Raw genomic sequence first — 20,879 nt, 5'->3', positions numbered from 1 at the left:
GATCTGATAGGAGGCATGGGATTAGTTCGATCTTCTTATATTTGTTGAGGTCTGTCTTGTGACCAATTATATGGTCTATTTTGGAGAAGGTACCATGAGGTGCTGAGAAAAAGGTATATTCTTTTGCTTTAGGATAGAATGTTCTATATATATATCTGTTAAATCTAATTGGTCCAAAGCTTCAATTAGTTTCATTGTGTCCCTGTTGAGTTTCTGTTTTCCTGATCGGTCCATTGAGGAAAGTGCAGTGTTGAAGTCACCCACAATTATTGTGTTAGGTGCAATGTGTGCTTTGAGCTTTAATAAAGTTTCTTTTACAAAAGAGGGTGCCCTTGCATTTGGAGCGTAGATGTTCAGGATTGAGAGTTCTTCTTGTTGTATTTTTCCTTTGACCAGCAAGAAGTGTCCCTCAGAGTCTCTTTTGATGACTTGGGTTGAAAGTCAATTTTATCTGATATTAAAATGGCTACTCCAGCTTGTTTCCTGAGACCATTTGCTTGTAAAATTGTCTTCCAGCCTTTTACTCTAAGGTAGTGTTTGTCTTTGACCCTGAGGTATGTTTCTTGTAAGCAGCAAAATGTAGGGTCCTGTTTACGTATCCAGTCGGTTAGTCTATGTCTTTTTATTGGGGCATTGAGTCCATTGATGTTAAGAGATATTAAGGAATAGTGATTGTTACTTCCTGTCATTTTTGACTTTTTTTTTTTTTTTAATGTGATTGGTTAACTTCTTCGTGTTTGATGAAAGGTTACTACTATCTTGCTTTTTCCAGGGTAAAGTTTCCCTCCTTGTATTGGTGTTTTCCTCCTATTATCCTTTGTAGGGCTGGGTTTGTGGATAGATATTGGGTAAACTTAGTTTTGTCATGGAATATCTTAGTTTCTCCATCTATGGTGATTGAGAGTTTTGCTGGATATAGTAGTTTTGGCTGGCATTTGTGTTCTCTTAGAGTCTGCATGAGATCTGCCCAGGATCTTCTAGCCTTCATAGTCTCAGGTGAAAAGTCTGCTGTGATTCTGATAGGGTCCTTTATATGTTACTTGGCCTTTTTCTCTTACTGCCTTTAATATTCTTTCTTTGTTTAGTACATTTGGTGTTTTGATTATTATGTGACGGGAAGTATTTCTGTTCTGGTCCAGTCTGTTTGGAGTTCTGTAGGCTTCTTGTATATTCATGGGCACCTCTCTCTTTAGGTTAGGGAAGTTTTCTTCCATAATTTTATTGAAGATATTTGCTGGCCCTTTAAGTTATAAATCTTCACTCTCATCTATGCCTATAATTCTTAGATTTGGTCTTCTCATTGTGTCCTGGATTTCCTGGATATTTTGGGTTACAAGCTTTTTGAATTTTGCATTTTCTTTAACTGTTGAGTCCATGGTTTCTATGGTATCTTCAGCATCTGAGATTCTTTCTTCTATCTCTTGTATTCTGTTGTTGATATTTGCATCTATGTACCCTGATTTCTTCCCAAGGCTTTCTATCTCCAAAGTTGTCTCCCTTTGAGTTTTCTTAGTTGTTTCTACTTCTGATTTTAGATCCTGGATGGTTTTACTTAGCTCCTTCACTTGCTTGTTTGTGCTTTCCTGTAATTCTTTAAGAGATTTTTGTGTTTCCTCTTTCATGACCTCAGCCTGTTGACCAAAGTTCTCCTGTATTTCTTTAAGTGTTTTTTGTGTTTCCTCCTTATTGGCTTTTGTATTCTCCTGAATTTCTTTCAATGATTTTTGTGTTTCCCTTGCAAGGGCTTCTAACTTTTGATCCATTTTCTCCTGAATTTCTTTAAGTATGTCCTTCGTGTGTTCCTGTACCAGCATCATGACCAGTGATTTTAAATCCAAATCTTGTTTTACTGGTGTGATGGGTATCCAGGACATTCTGGTAAAGGAGAATTGGGTTCAGATGTTGCCATATTGCCTTGATTTCTGTTAGTGACGTTCCTGTGTTTGCCTTTTGCCATCTAGTTCTCACTGGTGTTAGTTGGTCTTGTCAATGCTGGACTCACCAGTGCAAGCTGCCTCTTCCCAGGTGGCCTCTGGTGTACAGCTTACCTCCTGCACTGCCTGGAGACAGGGTGCTGTTGCCCAGGCTGTTCAGATCCCGAAGCAGACACTTGAAGGCTCCCACTGGGGCCTGCTGGATTCACCAGAGCACACTGACTCCTCCCAGCCAGCCTTCCGGAAGCCCCTCTTGCCTTTTGCAGGACCTGGAGATGTGGTGTTGCCGGCCAGGCTGATCTGGATCCGGAAGCGGAGAGATCTGAGGGCTCCCGCCAGAGGCCTCAGGACTGGAACCTAAGCTCCGTGCCACCAGAGCAAGCTGTGCGCTCCCAGACTGTCTCCAGGTGCGTACCAGGACTCCTGCACTTCCTGGAGACCGAGTGCTATGGCCCAGACTGTTCAGATCCCAAAGCAGACACCTGAAGGCTCCTGCTGGGGCCCACTGGATTCACCAGAGCACACTGACTTCTCCCAGCCGGACTCCTGGAAGCCCCTCTTGCCTCTTGCAGGACCTGGAGATGTGGGGTTGTCGCCCAGGCTGATCTGGATCCACATTTTGGCTCCACCTCAAGTTTGTGACATCAAAATACAGAGGGATCACGCTCAACTACTTTTCTTCAGTATGACCAGGCTGGGTGTTTCAGTTTTACAGTACAGGCCAGGGGGAAAGCATAGAGAGCCATGCAAGCAAAACTAGTCGGGAAGGCATGTCTGATTTCACACCTGCCTTTAAACATCTGACCTGTATGTATCTGTAGTTATAATCGACCCCATGACAATACTGAGGTGGAGAGGTCATCACTGTTCCTCCACAATGCAGACCTGAGGCACATAGCAGCCCCTCCCTCAGCCTGTGACCTAACTTCTGAAGGCAAATAGCATTCCCTCCAAATTTTTATTTCCTAAAGCCCCTGAAGGTCACTGCTTAGCAGTAACTTTTTAATGTACCCAAGACTTCACCATGAACATTAAGTACAGTTCTGATGAGCACTAAAATATCCAACTTTCCCCAAAAGCAACAGGTCTGCAAACTGTTCTCTAGATCAACACAGTGCTTCTTTGTTTTTGCTTAAAGGCACTTGTTGACTTTGGGGGATGGGAAGCCAGACAGCCTAAATTCACACTGTTGCCCACGACTGATCTGGGTTTCCAGAACCTAATCTCCAGTGTGTTTTGAGGATCCCAGACTGCTTCCCAACAAGCATGGCCTCAGACTTACATAATGGGCCCAGGACAGTTGAAGTCTTTACTTTTCTGTTATACTAATAAAGTTTTCCTACTGTGTCCCCATTGAATGAAAAGAAGGAATAAAAAGAGGGCATGACTACTCCTAGGTACAGTAGAGGAGAAGGGTTAAACCACTGTGCAGACATTCCATGGAGGCCATGCTGCTCACTGGACCCCAGCTCTATGTGAGAGGGCTTTGTTGTGTAAGCCATATGGCAAAAACCTACATCTTATAGACAAAGGAAAGGTATTTAGACTTTGTAAAATGCTTTGGAATTCTGGATAGTCTACTTACCTCAAACAGATCTTTCTCAAGTATAGGAAAAAAAGCCACAGTAGTCACAGCACAGAAACAGGAGACCTCCTCCATCCCTCCTCTTCCTATCACAGGCCTTGTCTGCAGACTATCTCATCAGAGGGAAAAGCCTCCTTTATGCTCCATAGCTGAGGCATTCCCTCAGCAGGAGCTCACAGACACAGCCAGAGATCAACATCAGTAGATTACAGACATGGCCTTGAGAAGCGGACTGGCAGATGAATTAAAAAAGGCTGGGGTCTAACAATAGAATTTTACCCAGTCTTTCAAAATCTTCCCCAAATTGCAAGGCCTCATCCTTCGCTTAATCGTGTCTTCTGTACAAGGCTGCATGAAGCAAAGGAGGAAAAACAAACGAGGACACTGTTGCATTCTGACTAAGCCTGTCCCTAGCAGCCTCAGCAAAGCTGTTATCAAAGGCTGCCTTCTTTTTCCTCCTACCTGGGAAGCAAAGCAGGTTCTCATGTAAAACTACACACCAACTGAACTCCCAAGAGCTTGAGTGGACAAGTACATTGTCTATCTAGGAGGAAGAGATAGGAGGAGGCCAGGGCCATGGGTTACCATGCTCCTCCTATCAAGTCACTAAGACAAAGGCAGAGGTACCTCAGCTCACCTTCAGGGTGCTGGGACAGCGCTGCAGTGAGACATGGAGCACCATAAGGAAAGTAGGTCCTGAGGGCAAACTTGAGCTGCAAGAGTTAACATGGAAATGGCATGAATGCTGGGACTGGGAGGAAGTAAGGGTAATATAAACCTCTGCCTGCCCCAGTGACCCACTGTACTAACACAGGCAGAATGTATCCTCAAATAACATTCTTATAAACATGCTTCCAGTAATCTCATAAATAGCCAAACAAAAAAACAAAAACAAAAAACATCTTTAAGAGCCATTTCCTGAACTTAGGGAAATAACGTTATCTCCCTGCCATTTTTACTGAGGTTTCTCCTCATAGAAGCCCAGCCATAGACACTATCTTTTACTTCAGAGAGGGCTGTAAACATTTGGACTCAGGATTTTAGTGTGGTATTCATGACAATGACAGTCTCAAGCAAGCAGCTCTCAGGGGAGAGCATGAGGCTGTACTTACTTACCAGCATTCCCCCAAGGCACAGAGGGTTTTTGAAATAAAACAAAAACAAGACCAGGTAAAGTCCACAACATATGAGGTACACATGCCATATGCACACAGCTTGGTAATCTTGGGTGAGTATGTAAATCCACCTGACCAGTACTCCATCATGACTGAGAACACTGCTATCACCCTGGGGGACTTCTCTGTTACTCAAAGTCAACCCCTGAACCCTAGCCTGGCAATCAATATTTTTATTTCAACAGGGGAGATCAATAATTATAGCACATTCCCAAAGTTCATAGAGACACACTGAATGTGCACACTTATATACCTGATCTTTGTGTCTCGGGACTCTTCTGCATTGCTCAGAAGGCAGGAAACACTAGGATTTGCTTATGCATACTCCTATATATGAGCACTGCCTGTGGTAGGTTATTAGAATTAAAGCTACTACTGACACTCATGCCTGCCTTTGTGGACAAGGCTTACTATTATCTACAGTAAGTAAAATGGAAAAGGTGACTGAGATAACTTTTCAAGGCCACCAGAACTCCATTCCCAGGATGAGAATTACCTGCACTACTGGGTATTCTGGAACTCACTGATTTTAGTTGATCTGCTTGGCATGAAACATTATTTCACACATGCTTGCTTCTAAGCTTGCTCTGTACTGCAGTGATGTATGTGCTCAGCACTAGTTAGAATAGCTTCCCAAAGTGTGTGTCCATTAAGCACTGGCTGTTGTTTTCTATGAAGCTAAGAGACACAGTATTCTAGTATGAATAACTGCATTTCTGCCAAGCCACTGGACCTGTTTATCTTCAAAGGTATTTATCACAGAACAGATACTACATTTTAATGAAGTTCAATTCATCTATTTGTTTTTGATATGGCCAATTTTTTTTTGTTTTTTGTTTCTTTATGGCATTGTTTCTAGAAAATCTTTGATTATCCAGTGCTTTAAAGAAAAGAAGAAGAAGAAGAAGAAGAAGAAGAAGAAGAAGAAGAAGAAGAAGAAGAAGAAGAAGAAGAAGAAGAAGAAGAAGAAGAAGAAGAAGAAGAAGAAGAAGAAAAAGAAGCCAAGCAGTGGTGGCAGCAATACTTGGAAGGCAGAGGCAGGTGGATCTCTGAGTTTGAGGCCAGCCTGGTCTACAGAGTGACTTCCAGGCCAGCCAGGGCTACACAGAGAACCCCTATCTCAAAAATCAAAAAGGAAAACAAAAAGGATATGCTACTACATCTTCTCCTAAGGGCTTTATAGCTTTGACCTTTCTATTGAAGCCTATAATCTGTCTCAAAACACATGTGTGCTTTGTGAAGCAGTCTGTAACTACCCCTCGCCTCACCTACCCCAGTAAGCAGTTTTTTTGTTTTTTGGTTTTTTTTGTTGTTGTTGTTTTGTTTTTTGGTTTTTGGTTTTTTCAAGACAGGGTTTCTCTGTGTAGCCCTGTCTGTCCTGGAACTCACTCTGTAGACCATGCTGGCCACGAACTCAGAAATCTGCCTGCCTCTGTCTCCCAAGGGTTGGGACTACAGGCATGCACCACCAAGCCTGGCGTGAACTGTTTTTATACACTCCCTCACTATGCTGCTCTAGAGTCCCTGTCAAAGTTCCTATACATACGTGGGTTTGTATCTGCACTCTGTTCTGTGTGTCCTGCCAAGCTTTCCCTGGCTGAATTACTCTTCGTATGATTCCTCTAGTTGCTTTCTGAATTTTGTAGGTTCCTTTTATGTCCAGCTAAGTCTGAGAGTCAGCCTATGCATTAGCATTTGAGAAAGCCTGCTTCGGGGGCCAGGGTCTTTCATGAAATGGGGGCTTGATTCCAAGCCCTACAGAGGGATCACTACTAGCCTGACAGGAACCAGGGAGCAGACATGAAGGCTCCTGCACATGCCTTCTTAGTGTTGTATTGTGGCTGCTTTACAGCTAAACAGCTTCCAGGTATTTTATGTGGGACTAGACTTGTCCATTTCTTCCATCAGTTTTGCTTTATGCATTCTGAATCCATGCCTGTTGTGACTGGCATACCCCACCCCCCACCCCCACCACCAATGAACTAAAGTTCTGTCACTGTGAATGCCACTGTCTAAACCTGTCATGGAGTCACTGTCTTCTCTATCCCTGAGAAGCTGCACGTTCCTCCCCCCCCACCCCCCTTCCCCTATTACCCACCCCTACCCCGTTTGTAGAATGGGTGTCTGGAAGCAACACACTTGTCTTCTTTCAGATCCTGTCAGACAGGCATGCCTTCTCACTCCATCCATCTTCATGATGAATATCCCTTTAATGTATTGGACTGGAGCTATCTTTTAACATGGTTTTGATTTGTCTCATCTGCTTCTTTCCTTCACTGGGCTCTGTTACCTACCTCAAAAGTCCTGAGACCACCTTGAGTTGTGGTCACTTGCCCTGCTGTCCCCAAGGCCTTAGTGAGATGTGGACAGAGTTCCTATGCTGAGGCCCTTCCTGTTCTTGCCAGCTTTGTCAGACTCTTTAAAAAAATATTCTGCCTGATGTGAAAACTCCATCTGCACGAGACTCAGCACAATCCACTGTCGGTCTGTTCAGCTGCTGGGACCCATCCTGACCTGTGGCTGCCTGTACTTTAGCCACTGCACAAGCTGAGAACATGAGCTCAAGTCCTTGTCTACTACTGAGCAGGGCACACTGGAAGTGCTATCTCATGCTACCCATGTGGAAGTGTGGTGAGAAGAAAGACGCGAACACGATAATCCCTGATGATGGGATGTGAGTGGGCTAAGAGAGCACCATACTTGGTAGTCAGCATGGCAGGACTGGTGAGAGTGAATTCTGCACTCCATAAACAGACACAAGGTAACTCTTGTTACCCCACAAATATTCATCATAACATGTTTATAACAGACAGCAAATATATAAATAGCCCAAATGCCAGGAACCAGAAAATGGTCATATTGTGCTCCAGTTGTGCAGTGGACTGCCACAAAGCCACCTCTCACTACAGTATCAGAGGCCTAACTGAGGGGAGAAGCCAGGCTCCAGGGTTGTATGTGCTGCCCTTCTGTGCGTCTCATAAAGGGCAGACACAACCCCAACCAAACCCATGTTGTTGTCCCATGTAGCTAATCAATGTATTTTGGAGAAACAGGAGTATGGAATGCAAACTCAGCATGGGTTTACCGAGGCAGGGAGGCAGGCAGGCAGAAGAGGAGCACACAAGAGTCAAAACCACCAGTGGCTCAAGTATTGTCTGAAGGTGGCTTCACTCCCACGTATTTTGTTATCAATAAGTGAAGCAAAGGCGAGAGAGTCAGCACAAACTAAGCAGAACAGGAACATGACTGGTCATAAAGTGTATACTTGAGTCAGGGTGAGTGAGCCAGTCACAGTTGAGTAGGTAGGTTGTCACAGGCAGCACCAGGAAGACAAATAAATTATCATATGTGGGTGTGAGATCCCTTGTGTGGAACTGAAGGCAGGTGATGCTCCTGAATACCTATCTTGCCTCAAACCAGGGCCCAGTGTGTGTGTATCACTCTCACCCCTAGACACATGTGGTCAGCAGGCACGATCCTAAACTAAAGGCATTGCTACTCCAGTACAAATCCACAGTACCAAGACCAACAGAGACTCAGGGCAAACCCGGAACAACACACACTCAAATCAAGTTGAGGAAAAAGCTTTCTCTTATCCTCTGTCCCAACTTGGGCTTCCTGGGAATCTGAGGGTGAGGTTTGTAGGAGGCTGTTTCCTCCCTGGGGAACCAAGAGTGTGTGAGAGAGGACAGCATACATTTACAGCTGTGTTCACAACGGTGAGTACCAGCCAGTGCACTGGCCAAGGTCTCCTCCCAGATGCCAGGCTGGGTATGCTCCATCTATTTAACTTCCTCAGGGAAAGAGGACTGGCAAGAATAAAACATGCAGGTTTATGGTTGCCTTAGAAAGCAGAAACACCTGCTAAAACCTGAGAGACCTCTATGGCCTTGAGCTAAGTAGGATTTTAGTGGGTTGAGCACCCTAGTTCTGCCCTTAGTCAAATGGTGGACAGCATCACAGGGGGCTGGGCCACAATTCACAGGAAAGGTGTCCAGAACCAGTGCTACTCTGAGTAGGCAAGCATCACATAAGCATTATCCCCGTGGCCAATGGACATGGCAGCCAAAGCTGCAGACAGAAGAAGCTCCTGCATTTGTTGCTCTTGCATTTGCTGTCCAACCTCTGCTGAAGGGAACCTTGAGTCCTCTGGTCTACTGGTGGCATCTAACCTCCACTCATTCTTCAAATGCCTCCCTTTTCCCATCCCACCCCCCTCTCCTGAAGCTCTGCTGGAAATAAAGACAGTGATCACTGATAACAGCTTGCAGTTTCTATAGTACATCCCAGGTAGACTCCATGTGTCTCACTGGCTACAAGGCCAACTGCAACAGAAGGAAAAGTACAGAAGGCTAGGGGGGAGTTCTTCCCCTGGAGAGCTGGCCAACGCGAAGTCTCATTCAGGCACAGCGGTGGGCAGATGGTTCTAGGAACAGGGCATGGGGAAGAAAGACAAAATCTGAAGTTATTTTTAGTGAAAATCTTTCATCTCCGCAGGAGTGGTCCTTTGGAAGCTTTCTTTGTGTACAAGACTCCACCAATATTTCTGAAAACAAGGCTGGGAGTGTAGCCAGTGTCAGAGCGTGAGCCTGGCACGTGTGAGGCTGTGGGTGGTCTCCAACACCAGAAAAATATACTTTCTCCGAATGAAGACCCTTTCAGCTCATTACTAAATGCCTGTAGCAGCAGTTGCCTCCTTCACTCTGAAGTGACTAAGCAGCATTCCCGGGGTGATGTACCTGCTTGTTTTCTTTTTTCAGAGCGTCTACCAAGCACGACGTGAAAATCTGAAGAGCAGCTAGTACTTCTGGGGCTCCATCAGTTTCCAGTAGCACAAACCTGAACGAAAGCAAAGGGAAATGACAGCACCCTGCTGCTCCCCACACATCCCAAGCCCAGGCCACAGCTTGAGTGAGTCTTAGTTCATCAGACCACAGCTCGTGAGTGAAGAAGGCAGGAGGAAGCAGCCACCCTTGCAGCCTTCCTCACATGGCCTTCCTATGGGCACTTCTGTGTTCACAGATCAGACAGTGCCAGCAACAAGTGTTCTGCTTTCACCAGCGAGGACAGAGCTGCCTGGAGAGCGACACACTCAGTCACAATCACCAGAGTAGGGTTGTAGAATTAGATGTCCTTGGTTTGGTTTCCATGCCTTTTTATACAACTAACTTTTTTTTTGTTGTTTAAGGAAAGGAACCTCGAACTTGATTAGCCTGAAACAAAAACACTAACATATGTTCTTATATCTGTGGCCATTTAAGTTAAGAGTCGGTATGCTTCAAGAGCAATGCAAATGGTGAGGTATTGATTGTAAACTTTCCTTTCCTATGTCAGGGCACGGTGGCACTTGCCTTTAATATCCCAGAATTCAGGAGGCAGAGGCAGGTAGGTCTCTGAGTTTAAGGCCAGCCTACACACTAAACTCCAGGATACCCAGAATTAGAGAAACCCTGTCTTGAAAGTAAACAAACACTCCTTTCCTAGGTCTGGGGAAATGGCTCAGTGGTTAAGAGCACTTGCTGGTTTTCCAGAACACTTGAATTCAATTGCCAGCATCCATATCAGGCAGCTCACAACCTTCCGTAACTAGTTCCTGGGTCCCACACCTCTGAGCTTAGTTTATCTTTAGGAATCCACAGTTGTCAACTCTCATGACTTCGGAGCAGAGCCAACTGGTGTGTTACACACTCCTTGTTACTGGTCCTCCAAAAGAAGCACAAGTTCCTAGGACCTAGTCTTTAAAATAAAAACACCATGCTATTGAAATGTGGGGTTTACTCTGTTTTTTAGAGAGTTCTGTCCAGAATAGTTTCCTGTCTTTTGGCTTTCTTTAGGTCTGTGACAAAGCCCAGCCAGCCCTCAGGTGGTGAAGGGCTGTACTGCATCTTTACTTGGAGCTGGGGAAAAAACTCTGCATGGATACTTCAATACCAACTGAATCGCACTTCTCTATCATTGTTTGAGTATAAACAGGCTAAAGAATGCCAACCGCGCTCCTGGGGCTGCCTTTTCAATGCACTGCAGCTTCTGAGTTTTCACCCCTAACTACCCAGAGTGCAAACCTCTACATTCCCACACCAGCCAGAGACCAACTGCTCCCAAAGACAGTATATTTACCTGAACATTTCATCCACAATTCTGAAGATGGCAGGTTGGCAGGCTGCTTGAGGCTATAAAAGGAAAAGACCATGAAACAGTGAAATACAACAGGCATCTATCAACATCTTTGGATTATTAGGCAAACAAGAAGTCTGGGGTTGCTTCGGAAAAGTGGCATGTTCCTTTAGGTTAAGAAAAAAAAAAGCACTTAGAATCTGGAAAAACCCATAAAATGCCAGCAGTGGTTCTCTTTGGACATGGGCTATGGGCAAACTTTATTTACTTATTTTGTACTCCTGTTATATACAACATTTTCTATAAGCCTGTATGTAAGAATAAGTTTCATGAGCAGTTAAGAACCAGTCTATGGCTGGAGACCAGCAAAGGGAGAGAATCCCCACAGCCATATTCACTGCCGGCCGGGGCAGAAGAGCTTCACTAGGTACTGTATCACCCCGAACTTTAGATCTCTGGGGGTGCAAATCACCAGCGGTCTGCCTGGGCTCAGGAACTGAGCACATAGGAGGTTCATCTGCCAGACCTCTGGGCGTGGGGCCTGGGTCCTGCCTGGTGACTAGCACAGGGAGAGAATCCCTGCGGCCATATTCGCTGCCTGCCGGAGCAGAAGAGCTTCATTAGATACTGTATCACCCTGAGCTTTAGATTTCTGGGGGTGCAAGCCACCAGGGGTCTGCCTGCACTCAGGAACTGAGCACACAGGTGGTTCATCTCCCAGCTGGTAGGTCTTGGGGCCTGTATCCTTTGCAGAGAACAGCAGAGGGAGCTACTCCCGTGGCCATCTTTGTGGCCTGCCAGGGCAGAAAAACATCACTAGGTACTGTATTATCCTGAGCTTAAGATCTCTGGGGGTGCAAATCTCCAGGGGTCTGCCTGCGTTCAGGACCTGAGAACATAGGCAGTTTATCTGCAAGCCGGTCGGTCGTGGAGCCTGTATCCTACATGAGAATCAACAGAGGGAGTGATCCTCCACTCACCATCTTTGCTCCATAACAAAGCAGTCTGAGAACACCTGGTTCACCTTGACAACCCAAGTATAACATTACCTGAGGCAAGACTGAGCAGGGCTCCAAAGGCACAAAAGAGGAAGGCAGCATATCAGTAATCTGTGCCAGAGGAAACCCAGTCATCCAGTGTCTCGGAAATAGCCCTAAAGGTCCACAATAGGTTGTGGCACCAGCCAGTGACAATAAGACCATCTAACACCAGTGAGAAATAGATGGCTAAAGGCAAGCATAGGAACGTTACTAACAGAAACCAAGGCATTATGGCAGCATCTGAACCCAATTCTCCAACAATAGTAAGTCCTGAATACCCCAACACACCAGAAAAACAAGAGTTGGATTTAAAAGCACCGGCAAGGATGCTGTTAGAGGAACACATGAAGGACATAAATAAATCTCTTAAAGAAATTCAGGAGAAAAATGATCAAAAGCTAGAAGCTCTTACAAGGGAAACACAAAAATCACTTAAAGAAATTCAGGACACTATGGGTCAGAAGTTTGTAGCTAATAAGGAGGAAATGCAAAATTCACTTAAAAAAATACAGGAGAGGTTTGATCAACAGGCAGAAGTCATGAAAGAGGAAACACAAAAAATCTCTCAAAGTATTAGAGGAAAACACAAACAAGCAAATGACAAAACTGAGCAAAAACTTGCAGGATCTGAAAACAGAAGTAGAAACAACTAAGAAACCACAAAGGGAGACATCTTTGGAGATAGAAAACCTTGGGAAGAAATCAGGGATCATTGATGCAAATATCAACAACAGAATACAAGAGATAGAAGAAAGAATCTCAGATGCCGAAGATACCATAGAAACCATGGACTCAACAGTCAAAGAAAATGCAAAATGCAAAAAGCTTGTAACCCAAAATATCCAGGAAATCCAGGACACAATGAGAAAGCCAAACCTAAGGATTATAGGCATTGATGAGAGTGAAGATTTACAACTTAAAGGGCCAGCAAATATCTTCAACAAAATTATGGAAGAAAACTTCCCTAACCTAAAGAGAGAGATGCCCATGAATATACAAGAAGCCTACAGAACTCCAAACAGACTGGACCAGAACAGAACTACCTCCCGTCACATAATAATCAAAACCCCAAATGTACTAAACAAAGAGAGAATACTTAGGGAAGTAAGAGAAAAAGGGCAAGTAACATATAAAGGAAGACCTATCAGAATTACACCAGACTTCTCACCAGAGACTATGAAAGCTAGAAGATCCTGGGCAGAGCTCATGGAGACTCTAAGAGAACACAAATGCCAGCCAAGACTACTATACCCAGCAAAACTCTCAATCACTATAGATGGAGAAACCAAGATATTCCATGACAAAACCAAATTTACACAATATCTTTCCACAAACCCAGCCCTACAAAGGATAATAGGGGGAAAACACCATTACAACGAGGGAAACTATACCCTGGAAAGAGCAGGATATTAAGCTTCTTTCATCAAACCCAAAAGAAGATAACCACACTAGTATAAAATTAAAATAAAAAATGATAGGAAGAAATAACCACTACTCCTTAATATCTCTTAACATCAATGGACTCAATTCCCCAATAAAAAGACATAGACTAACAGACTGGCTACGTAAACAGGACCCTACATTTTGCTGCATACAGGAAACACACCTCAGTGTCAAAACAAAAACTACTTTAGAGTAAAAGGCTGGAAGACAATTCTACAAGCAAATGGTCTCAGGAAACAAGCCGGAGTTGCCATTCTAATATCAGATAAAATTGACTTTCAACCTAATGTCATCAAAAGAGACATGGAAGGTCACTTCTTGCTGGTCAAAGGAAAAATCCAACAAGAAGAACTCTCAATCCTGAACATCTATGCTCCAAATACAAGGGCGCCCTCATTCATAAAAGAAACTTTACTAAAGCTCAAAACACACATTGCACCTAACACAATAATTGTGGGTGACTTCAACACTCCACTCTCATCAATGGACTGATCAGGAAAACTAAACAAGGAGACAGTGACCCTAATTGAAGCTTTGGACCAATTGGATTTAACAAATATATATCGAACTTTTCATCCCAAAGCAAAAGATTATACCTTTTTCTCAGCACCTCATGGTACCTTCTCCAAAATCGATCTTATTGTTGTCATAAGACAGACCTCAACAAATATAAGAAGATTGAAATAATCCCATGCCTCCTATCAGATTACTATGGAGTAAAAGTGGTATTTAATAACAATAAAAACAACAGAAAACCCACATATACATGGAAACTGAACAATACGCTACTCAATGATACTCTGGTAAAGGAAGAAATAAAGAAAGAAATCAAAGATTTTTTAGAATTTAACGAAATTGGAGGCACAACATACACAAATCTATGGGACACAATGAAAGCAGTGCTAAGAGGAAAATTCATAGCTCTGAGTGCCTCCAAAAAGAAATTCGAGAGAGCATACACTAGAAGATTAACAGAACAACTGAAAGCCCTGGAACAAGAAGAAGCTAATTCACCCAGGAGGAGGAGAAGACAGGAAATCATCAAACTCAGAGCTGAAATCAATCAAGTAGAAACCAAAAGAACCATACAAAGAATCAACAAAACCAGGAGCTGGTTCTTTGAAAAATCAACAAGATAGATAAACCCTTAGCCAGACTAACCAAAGGGCACAGAGAAAGTATCCAAATTAACAAAATTAGAAATGAAAAGGGAGATATTACAACAGAAACTGAGGAAATTAAAAAAATCATCAGATCCTACTACAAAGGCCTGTACTCAACACAACTGAAGAATCTGGAGGAAATGGACAATTTCTTAGACAGATACCAAATACCAAAATTAAACCAGGATCAAATAGATCATCTAAACAGACCCATAACCCCTAAAGAAATAGAAGGGGTCATAGATAGCCTTCCGACCAAAAAAAGCACAGGACCAGATGGTTTCAGTGCAGAATTCTATCAGACCTTCAAAGAAGACTTAACACCAATACTCTTCAAACTATTCCACCAAATAGAAACAGAAGGGACACTGCCCAACTCCTTCTTCGAAGCCACTATTATGCTGATACCAAAACTACACAAAGATCCAACTAAGAAAGAGAATTTCAGGCCAATTTCCCTTATGAATATTGATGCAAAATTACTCAATAAAATTCTTGCCCACCAAATCCAAGAACACATAAAAAACGATCATCCACCAGGATCAAGTAGGCTTTATTACAGGGATGCAGGGATAGTTCAATATAAGGAAATCCATAAATGCTATCCACCACATAAACAAACTCAAAGAAAAAACCACATGATCATTTCATTAGATGCTGAAAAGGCATTTCACAAAATTCAGCATCCTTTCATGCTAAAAGTCTTGGAAAGGACAGGAATTCAAGGCCCATATCTAAACATAGTAAAAGCAATATACAGCAAACCGGTAGCCAACATCAAACTAAATGGAGAGAAACTTGAAGCAATCCCACTAAAATCAGGGACTAGACAAGGCTGCCCCCTCTCTCCATAACTTTTTAATATAGTTCTTGAAGTCCTAGCTAGAGCAATTAGACAACATCAGGAGGTCAAAGGGATACAAATTGGAAAGGAAGAAGTCAAATTATCACTATTTGCAGATGATATGATCGTATACTTAAGTGACCCAAAAAACTCTACTAGAGAACTCCTACAGCTGATAAACAACTTCAGCAAAGTGGCTGGCTACAAAATCAACTCAAGCAAATCAGTAGCCTTTATATACTCAAAGGATAAGCAGGCTGAGAAAAAAATTAGGGAAATGACACCCTTCATAATAGCCACAAACAGCATAAAGTATCTTGGGGTGACTCTAACCAAACAAGTGAAAGACCTATATGAGAAGAACTTCAGATCTCTGAAGAAGGAAATTGAAGAAGATCTCAGAAAATGGAAAAATCTTCCATGCTCATGGATTGGCAGGATTAATATAGTTTAAATGGCCATATTGCCAAAGGCAATCTACAGATTCAATGCTATCCCTATCAAAATCCCAACCCAGTTCTTCATAGAGCTAGAAAGAGCAATGCTCAAATTCATCTGGAATAACAAAAAACCCAGGATAGCTAAAACTATTCTCAACAGTAAAAGAACTTCTAGGGGATTTAGTATCCCAGACCTCAAACTCTACTACAGAGCAATAGTGATAAATACCTGCATGGTATTGGTACAATGTCAGGCAAGCAGCTCAATAGAATAGGATTGAAGACCCAGAAATGAACCAACACACCTATGGTCACTTGATCTTGGACAAAGGAGCTGAAAACATCCAATGGAAAAAAGATAGTCTTTTCAACAAATGGTGCTGGTTCAATTGGAGGTCAGCATGCAGAAGAATGTGCATCGATCCATTCTTATCTCCTTGTACTAAGCTCAACTCCAAATGGATCAAGGACCTCCACATAAAACCTGACACACTGAAACTAATAGAAAAGAAACTGGGGAAGACCCTGGAGGACATGGGCACAGGGGAAAAGTTCCTGAATAGAACACCAATAGCTTATGCTCTAAGATCAAGAATTGACAAATGGGACATCATAAAACTACAAAGTTTCTGTAAGGCAAAGGACACTGTGAAAAGGACGAAACGTCAACCAACAGATTGGGAAAGGATCTTCACCAACCCTAAATCTGACAAAGGGCTAATATCTACTATATACAGAGAACTCAAGAAGGTAGAACCTAGAGAACCAAATAACCCCATTAAAAAGTGGGGTACCGAACTAAACAAAGATTTTTCACATGAAGAACTTCGGAGGGCTGAGAAACACCTTAAGAAATGTTTGACATCATTAATCATAGGGAAATGCAAATCAAAACAACCCTGAGATTTCACCTCACACCAGTCAGAATGGCTAAGGTCAAAAACTCAGGAGAGAGCAGGTGCTGGCGAGGATGTGGAGAAAGAGCAACACTCCTCCACTGCTGGTGGGATTGCAAGATGGTGCAACCACTTTGGAAATCAGTCATGGCACTTCCTGAGGAGCCTGCTGTACCACTCCAGAGGATTGGTATATACCTAGAGGATTCCCCAGCATGTAATAAGGACACATGCTCCACTATGTTCATAGCAGTCCTATTTGTAGTAGCCAGAAGCTGGAAACAACCCAGGTGTCCCTCAACAGAGGAATGGATACAACAAATGTGGTATAATTACACAATGGAGTACTATTCAGCCATTAGAAACAATGAATTCATGAAATTCTTAGACAAATGGATGGAGCTGGAGAACATCATACTAAGTGAGGCAACCCAGTCTCAAAATATCAGTCATGGTATACACTCACTGATAAGTGGATAATAACCTAGAAACTTGGAATACCCAAGAAATAATCCACGTATTAAATGATGTCCAAAAAGAACAGAGGAGTGGCCCCTGGTTCTGTAAAGACTCAATGCAACAGTATAGGGGAATACCAGAACAGGAAAGTGGGAAGGAGTTGATGGAGGAACGGGGGGAGGGAAGAGGGCTTATGGGACTTGCTGGGAGTGGGGACCCAGAAAATGGGAAATCATTTGAAATGTAAATAAAGAATACATCAAAAAAAAAAAAAAAAAAAGAACCAGTCTATGACAACAGACCTCAGGACCTCCTCAGCTGGCCTAGAGGTAGGCACCTCAGCAGCACTTCCTGTCTGCTGACCTCTGACCCTCCATCTCAACACCATCCTCGCCCCATAGTTGGTAATGAGCACCTAAGGAACAGCTGGCCACCACTATGCTGGACATGAAGGGTACAGTTAGCAGTTAATGAAAAGTACATCCATGTGACACCCAGTGATAGCTTCCTGGTCTATTCTAAAAGACCCTGTTGGTAGGACTTAGTGGTTTAGGTCCAAAGAAGCTGGCTTCCTGGGGCATAGGAAGAGACAGATTACATATATTTTTAGTCAGAGCTTAAAACTTGAGTTTATAATAGATTTTTTAAAAAAACTTTTTGCATTATTATAAAACATTTCACAATGGTATCCAGAGATGAGGCCAGGCTCTAATAAAGGGAATTTCTGAAGTTATTTTGTGTTTGCTATGACTCAGTTTGAGAAACGTTTTTATAGTCATCTCAGACCCTATGGATCACTTTTCTGACTTTTCTGAACCACCCTGAAGAAAGTTGAATTTCTTTGGCTTCCCACTGATAGTTAACTGTGCCATGGCCGGTTAACTTGCAATATGGAGTATGCGCCATCTAGTGGCCATATATGACCATTTCAGGCTGCCACACAAATGATGGGAGGCTGTCCTTTTCATAAAAGACATTCATGATTTGCAAGTCAATGCTTTCTCATTTTCAAATACAGCAACCCATGATCTCTAACCCTTTGTCAAAGTACATCTTTATCCAAATGAGGCAAATGTAAAATCTTCATAAACTTGTTACCTACTTAAGAAATTAAGAACAGAAGAAAGGCAGGTTATTTCATGGCTTTGATCTCAAAAAGTCATTTAATCTGCCTGCTTCTCAGCCTCACTGTAAATACTAACAGTTGTTCAGGCACTTGGACACAGGCCCAGAGAGCACTGAAAGAGTTTCTATGTGTTCATAATGGAAAAATCCAAACAGAAAAAAAAAAACCAAATTGGATGTCTTAAAGAAATACAACTCAGCTAAGTTTGCCAGGACAATTCTGTTTTATGTAGAAATGCACCTCCTAAAAACAGAGTGTAAAGACCCCCAGCATAGCCACACACCCACAGGCACAGACACAGAGCTGAATGTGCACTGAAGGAAAATAAGACCAGAACTTGATGCATGGAAGGAAAACCTTTTTCTTTTATTCCAAATGGCTTAACTACCCCACCCTAGCCACTGAAGATTTGAGAATCATGTGGTCTAATAACATGGATTTCTAAACAGTAAAGAAGACAAGGCATAAGGAGTAACTGAGGGGCTACCAAAACCACAAGAGGATGCAAGGAAGGGTGTTCTGACCTAGTTTGTCAAAAAGAAAACTGTATGGGCTTTGCTTTAATGCAGTGGTTTCCTTCTAAACTAAGCTGGTGATTCCAACCCAAACAAGCCACGGAATCCACCCACTCTCTCCATGTGGCTGGGCTAGATCTGTATGTCGATGCCTTCCTTTGTAAGGAATTCAGATTAGTGGGTTTCTCCCATGTCCACAAACTACTTTAGACTCTAAAACAGGAAGAGACAAGCAGACAGGGAACTTGCTGAAGTATCCATGACAAGGGTTAATGTTTAGCCCCTCCTTACCACTTGTAAGAATCTCTTTCTCTTCTCTAGTTTTCACTAGAGTTGTCCCAGGACATAATTTCATGTCAGTAAGTTGTTTCATAAAGACTGAAGTATTCACAAGTCCCTATGACACAGTTAAGCTGATTTCCTCATCACAACTAAAGCTTCACTGCATGGTTCTCTGGAAGCCAAATGCTACAGAATTCTCTTTCAGAATCCTGAGGAGGAGGTGAATGTTTAAACCATCTGCACAGTGTTTCCCTGGTCAGGTGGGCCATCATAGGTCCATCTGCATTGCAGGGCTCTACAGCCATGCTCTAAAGCACAACATCTGTTGCCATTATCTTTCCTACCAAATGGGTGGGGCCGTCTCAGGTCCCATCTGCTCATCTGTTTCTCCATCCCACCAAAATCTGTTCCTTCTCAAACTCACCTCCATCTGGCCTAACAATCTTCATGTAGAGACTGCTTCACACCAGGGAAATCATGTCACCAAGAGATACCAGGAACAGTTCTATCCCCTTTCTTGCCCACCCCAACTTTCAATAAGCCTTGGAGGATAAACAGATGATTGATGATGATGATGATGATGATGCCAATGAAGACCCATGGCCTCCTGTGGCTTCCTGTGGCCTCCTTACCAGAATGTTGTCGAGTACACATCCTCTTCATCCAATAAGACACTTTCTTCATAGATTTCCCCCTGCCCAGGATGGCCTATTTCCATCCCTCAACAAAACTCAGGAAGATGAGTCTACAGACAGTACAGGGTACCGAGAAAAGAAGTGAGGGAGGGGTGGTGAGGCTGCTTCTCGCTCTGTACCACAGGCTGTGTGGCTGACTCTCTGGCTCATCCACGAAGCTTTCTTTCCAACCTGCTCCTTTGATCCCATGGGATCAGAGATTATGATAAACCACCGGCTGCTCCCAAGAGGCTGAGGACACACAGCACATTTCTCAGGAAGACAGCACATTTTTTTCTTCAATTGTTTTCAGATTCTCTCCCTCCTTCCTCCTACCCCCATGTGTGTGTGTGTGTGTGTGTGTGAGTGTAGGTGTGTTTGAGGGGGGAGGGGGACAGAGATGGGAGAGAGAACTAGAAAAGGTATTCATAAGGTGATTATCAAAGAAAAGTAAATGCTTCTCATAAAGAGACAATGGAAGGTTGGGAAGAACAAAGCCCACAAGTCTTCTAGGTCACAGAACCAAGAAGGAAACAACAGATTCTCGAGTGGTAGCTCAAGTTCAGGACAGATTCCCCTCTCTTGGCTTATTAAAATAAAATTTAATGTTGTTTGATGTTTACTCAGAGAATGGTCATTTGAGAAAAATCATCTGAGAAGTTTTCTCTCCAATTTGCCCACCAGAGCGTCTGCCCATCTTTCTGCGTCACCCCGCTCTTCTGACAAGAGACACCCCTCTTTGTACACAGATATGAATCAAAAGGCAACTATAGTCACCACAGAGACACAAATACATACAAATCCAAACAAAACCAAACGAAGGCCTCTTCTAAAGGAAGATTCACATAGGCTTCAATAGTAAACTCCTTTGAGTTAAAAAATAATTTGGCTTTAGAAAAAAATCTACTTATATAAAAAAATCCTTCACATCTATCATATAAAGACATTTTTATAAATACATACTTTATGGTATTTTCTTTTCTATTTTTAAAATGTTAAACATAAAACTAAACAACCTTTTCACATCTTAGAAACTATTTTGTTTTAAAAGATTCAGGTTTCTTACAACAAATTTGAGCTTTCTTTTTAATCTTTACCAGATGCTGTTTATACTACAAGCAATTTTTTTCAGTACCCCATAATGCAATTATTGTTTAATTAGTGATAAATCTGTCATTCTTGAGCTTAA

At 42.8% G+C, this 20,879-nt stretch overlaps 1 protein-coding gene across 7 annotated transcripts in view; it reads right to left on the bottom strand.

Moving 5' to 3' along the window:
- Fancc (FA complementation group C) overlaps positions 1-20,879 on the bottom strand; it is a 157,707-nt gene that overhangs the window by 14,586 nt on the left and 122,242 nt on the right. For all 7 annotated transcript variants that reach the window (XM_052156360.1, XM_052156357.1, XM_052156361.1 and 4 more), the window contains 3 exons: positions 10,812-10,864; positions 9,434-9,533; positions 4,157-4,232 (listed from right to left, as the gene is read on the bottom strand). In XM_052156360.1, coding sequence (XP_052012320.1) covers positions 4,157-4,232; positions 9,434-9,533; positions 10,812-10,864 — 229 coding nt within the window. The remainder of the gene's footprint in view (positions 1-4,156; positions 4,233-9,433; positions 9,534-10,811; positions 10,865-20,879) is intronic.

The sequence above is a fragment of the Apodemus sylvaticus genome, chromosome 14, assembly GCF_947179515.1.
Source record: "Apodemus sylvaticus chromosome 14, mApoSyl1.1, whole genome shotgun sequence".
Taxonomy (NCBI): Eukaryota; Metazoa; Chordata; class Mammalia; order Rodentia; family Muridae; genus Apodemus; species Apodemus sylvaticus.
This window is presented reverse-complemented; position numbering and strand designations above follow the sequence as displayed.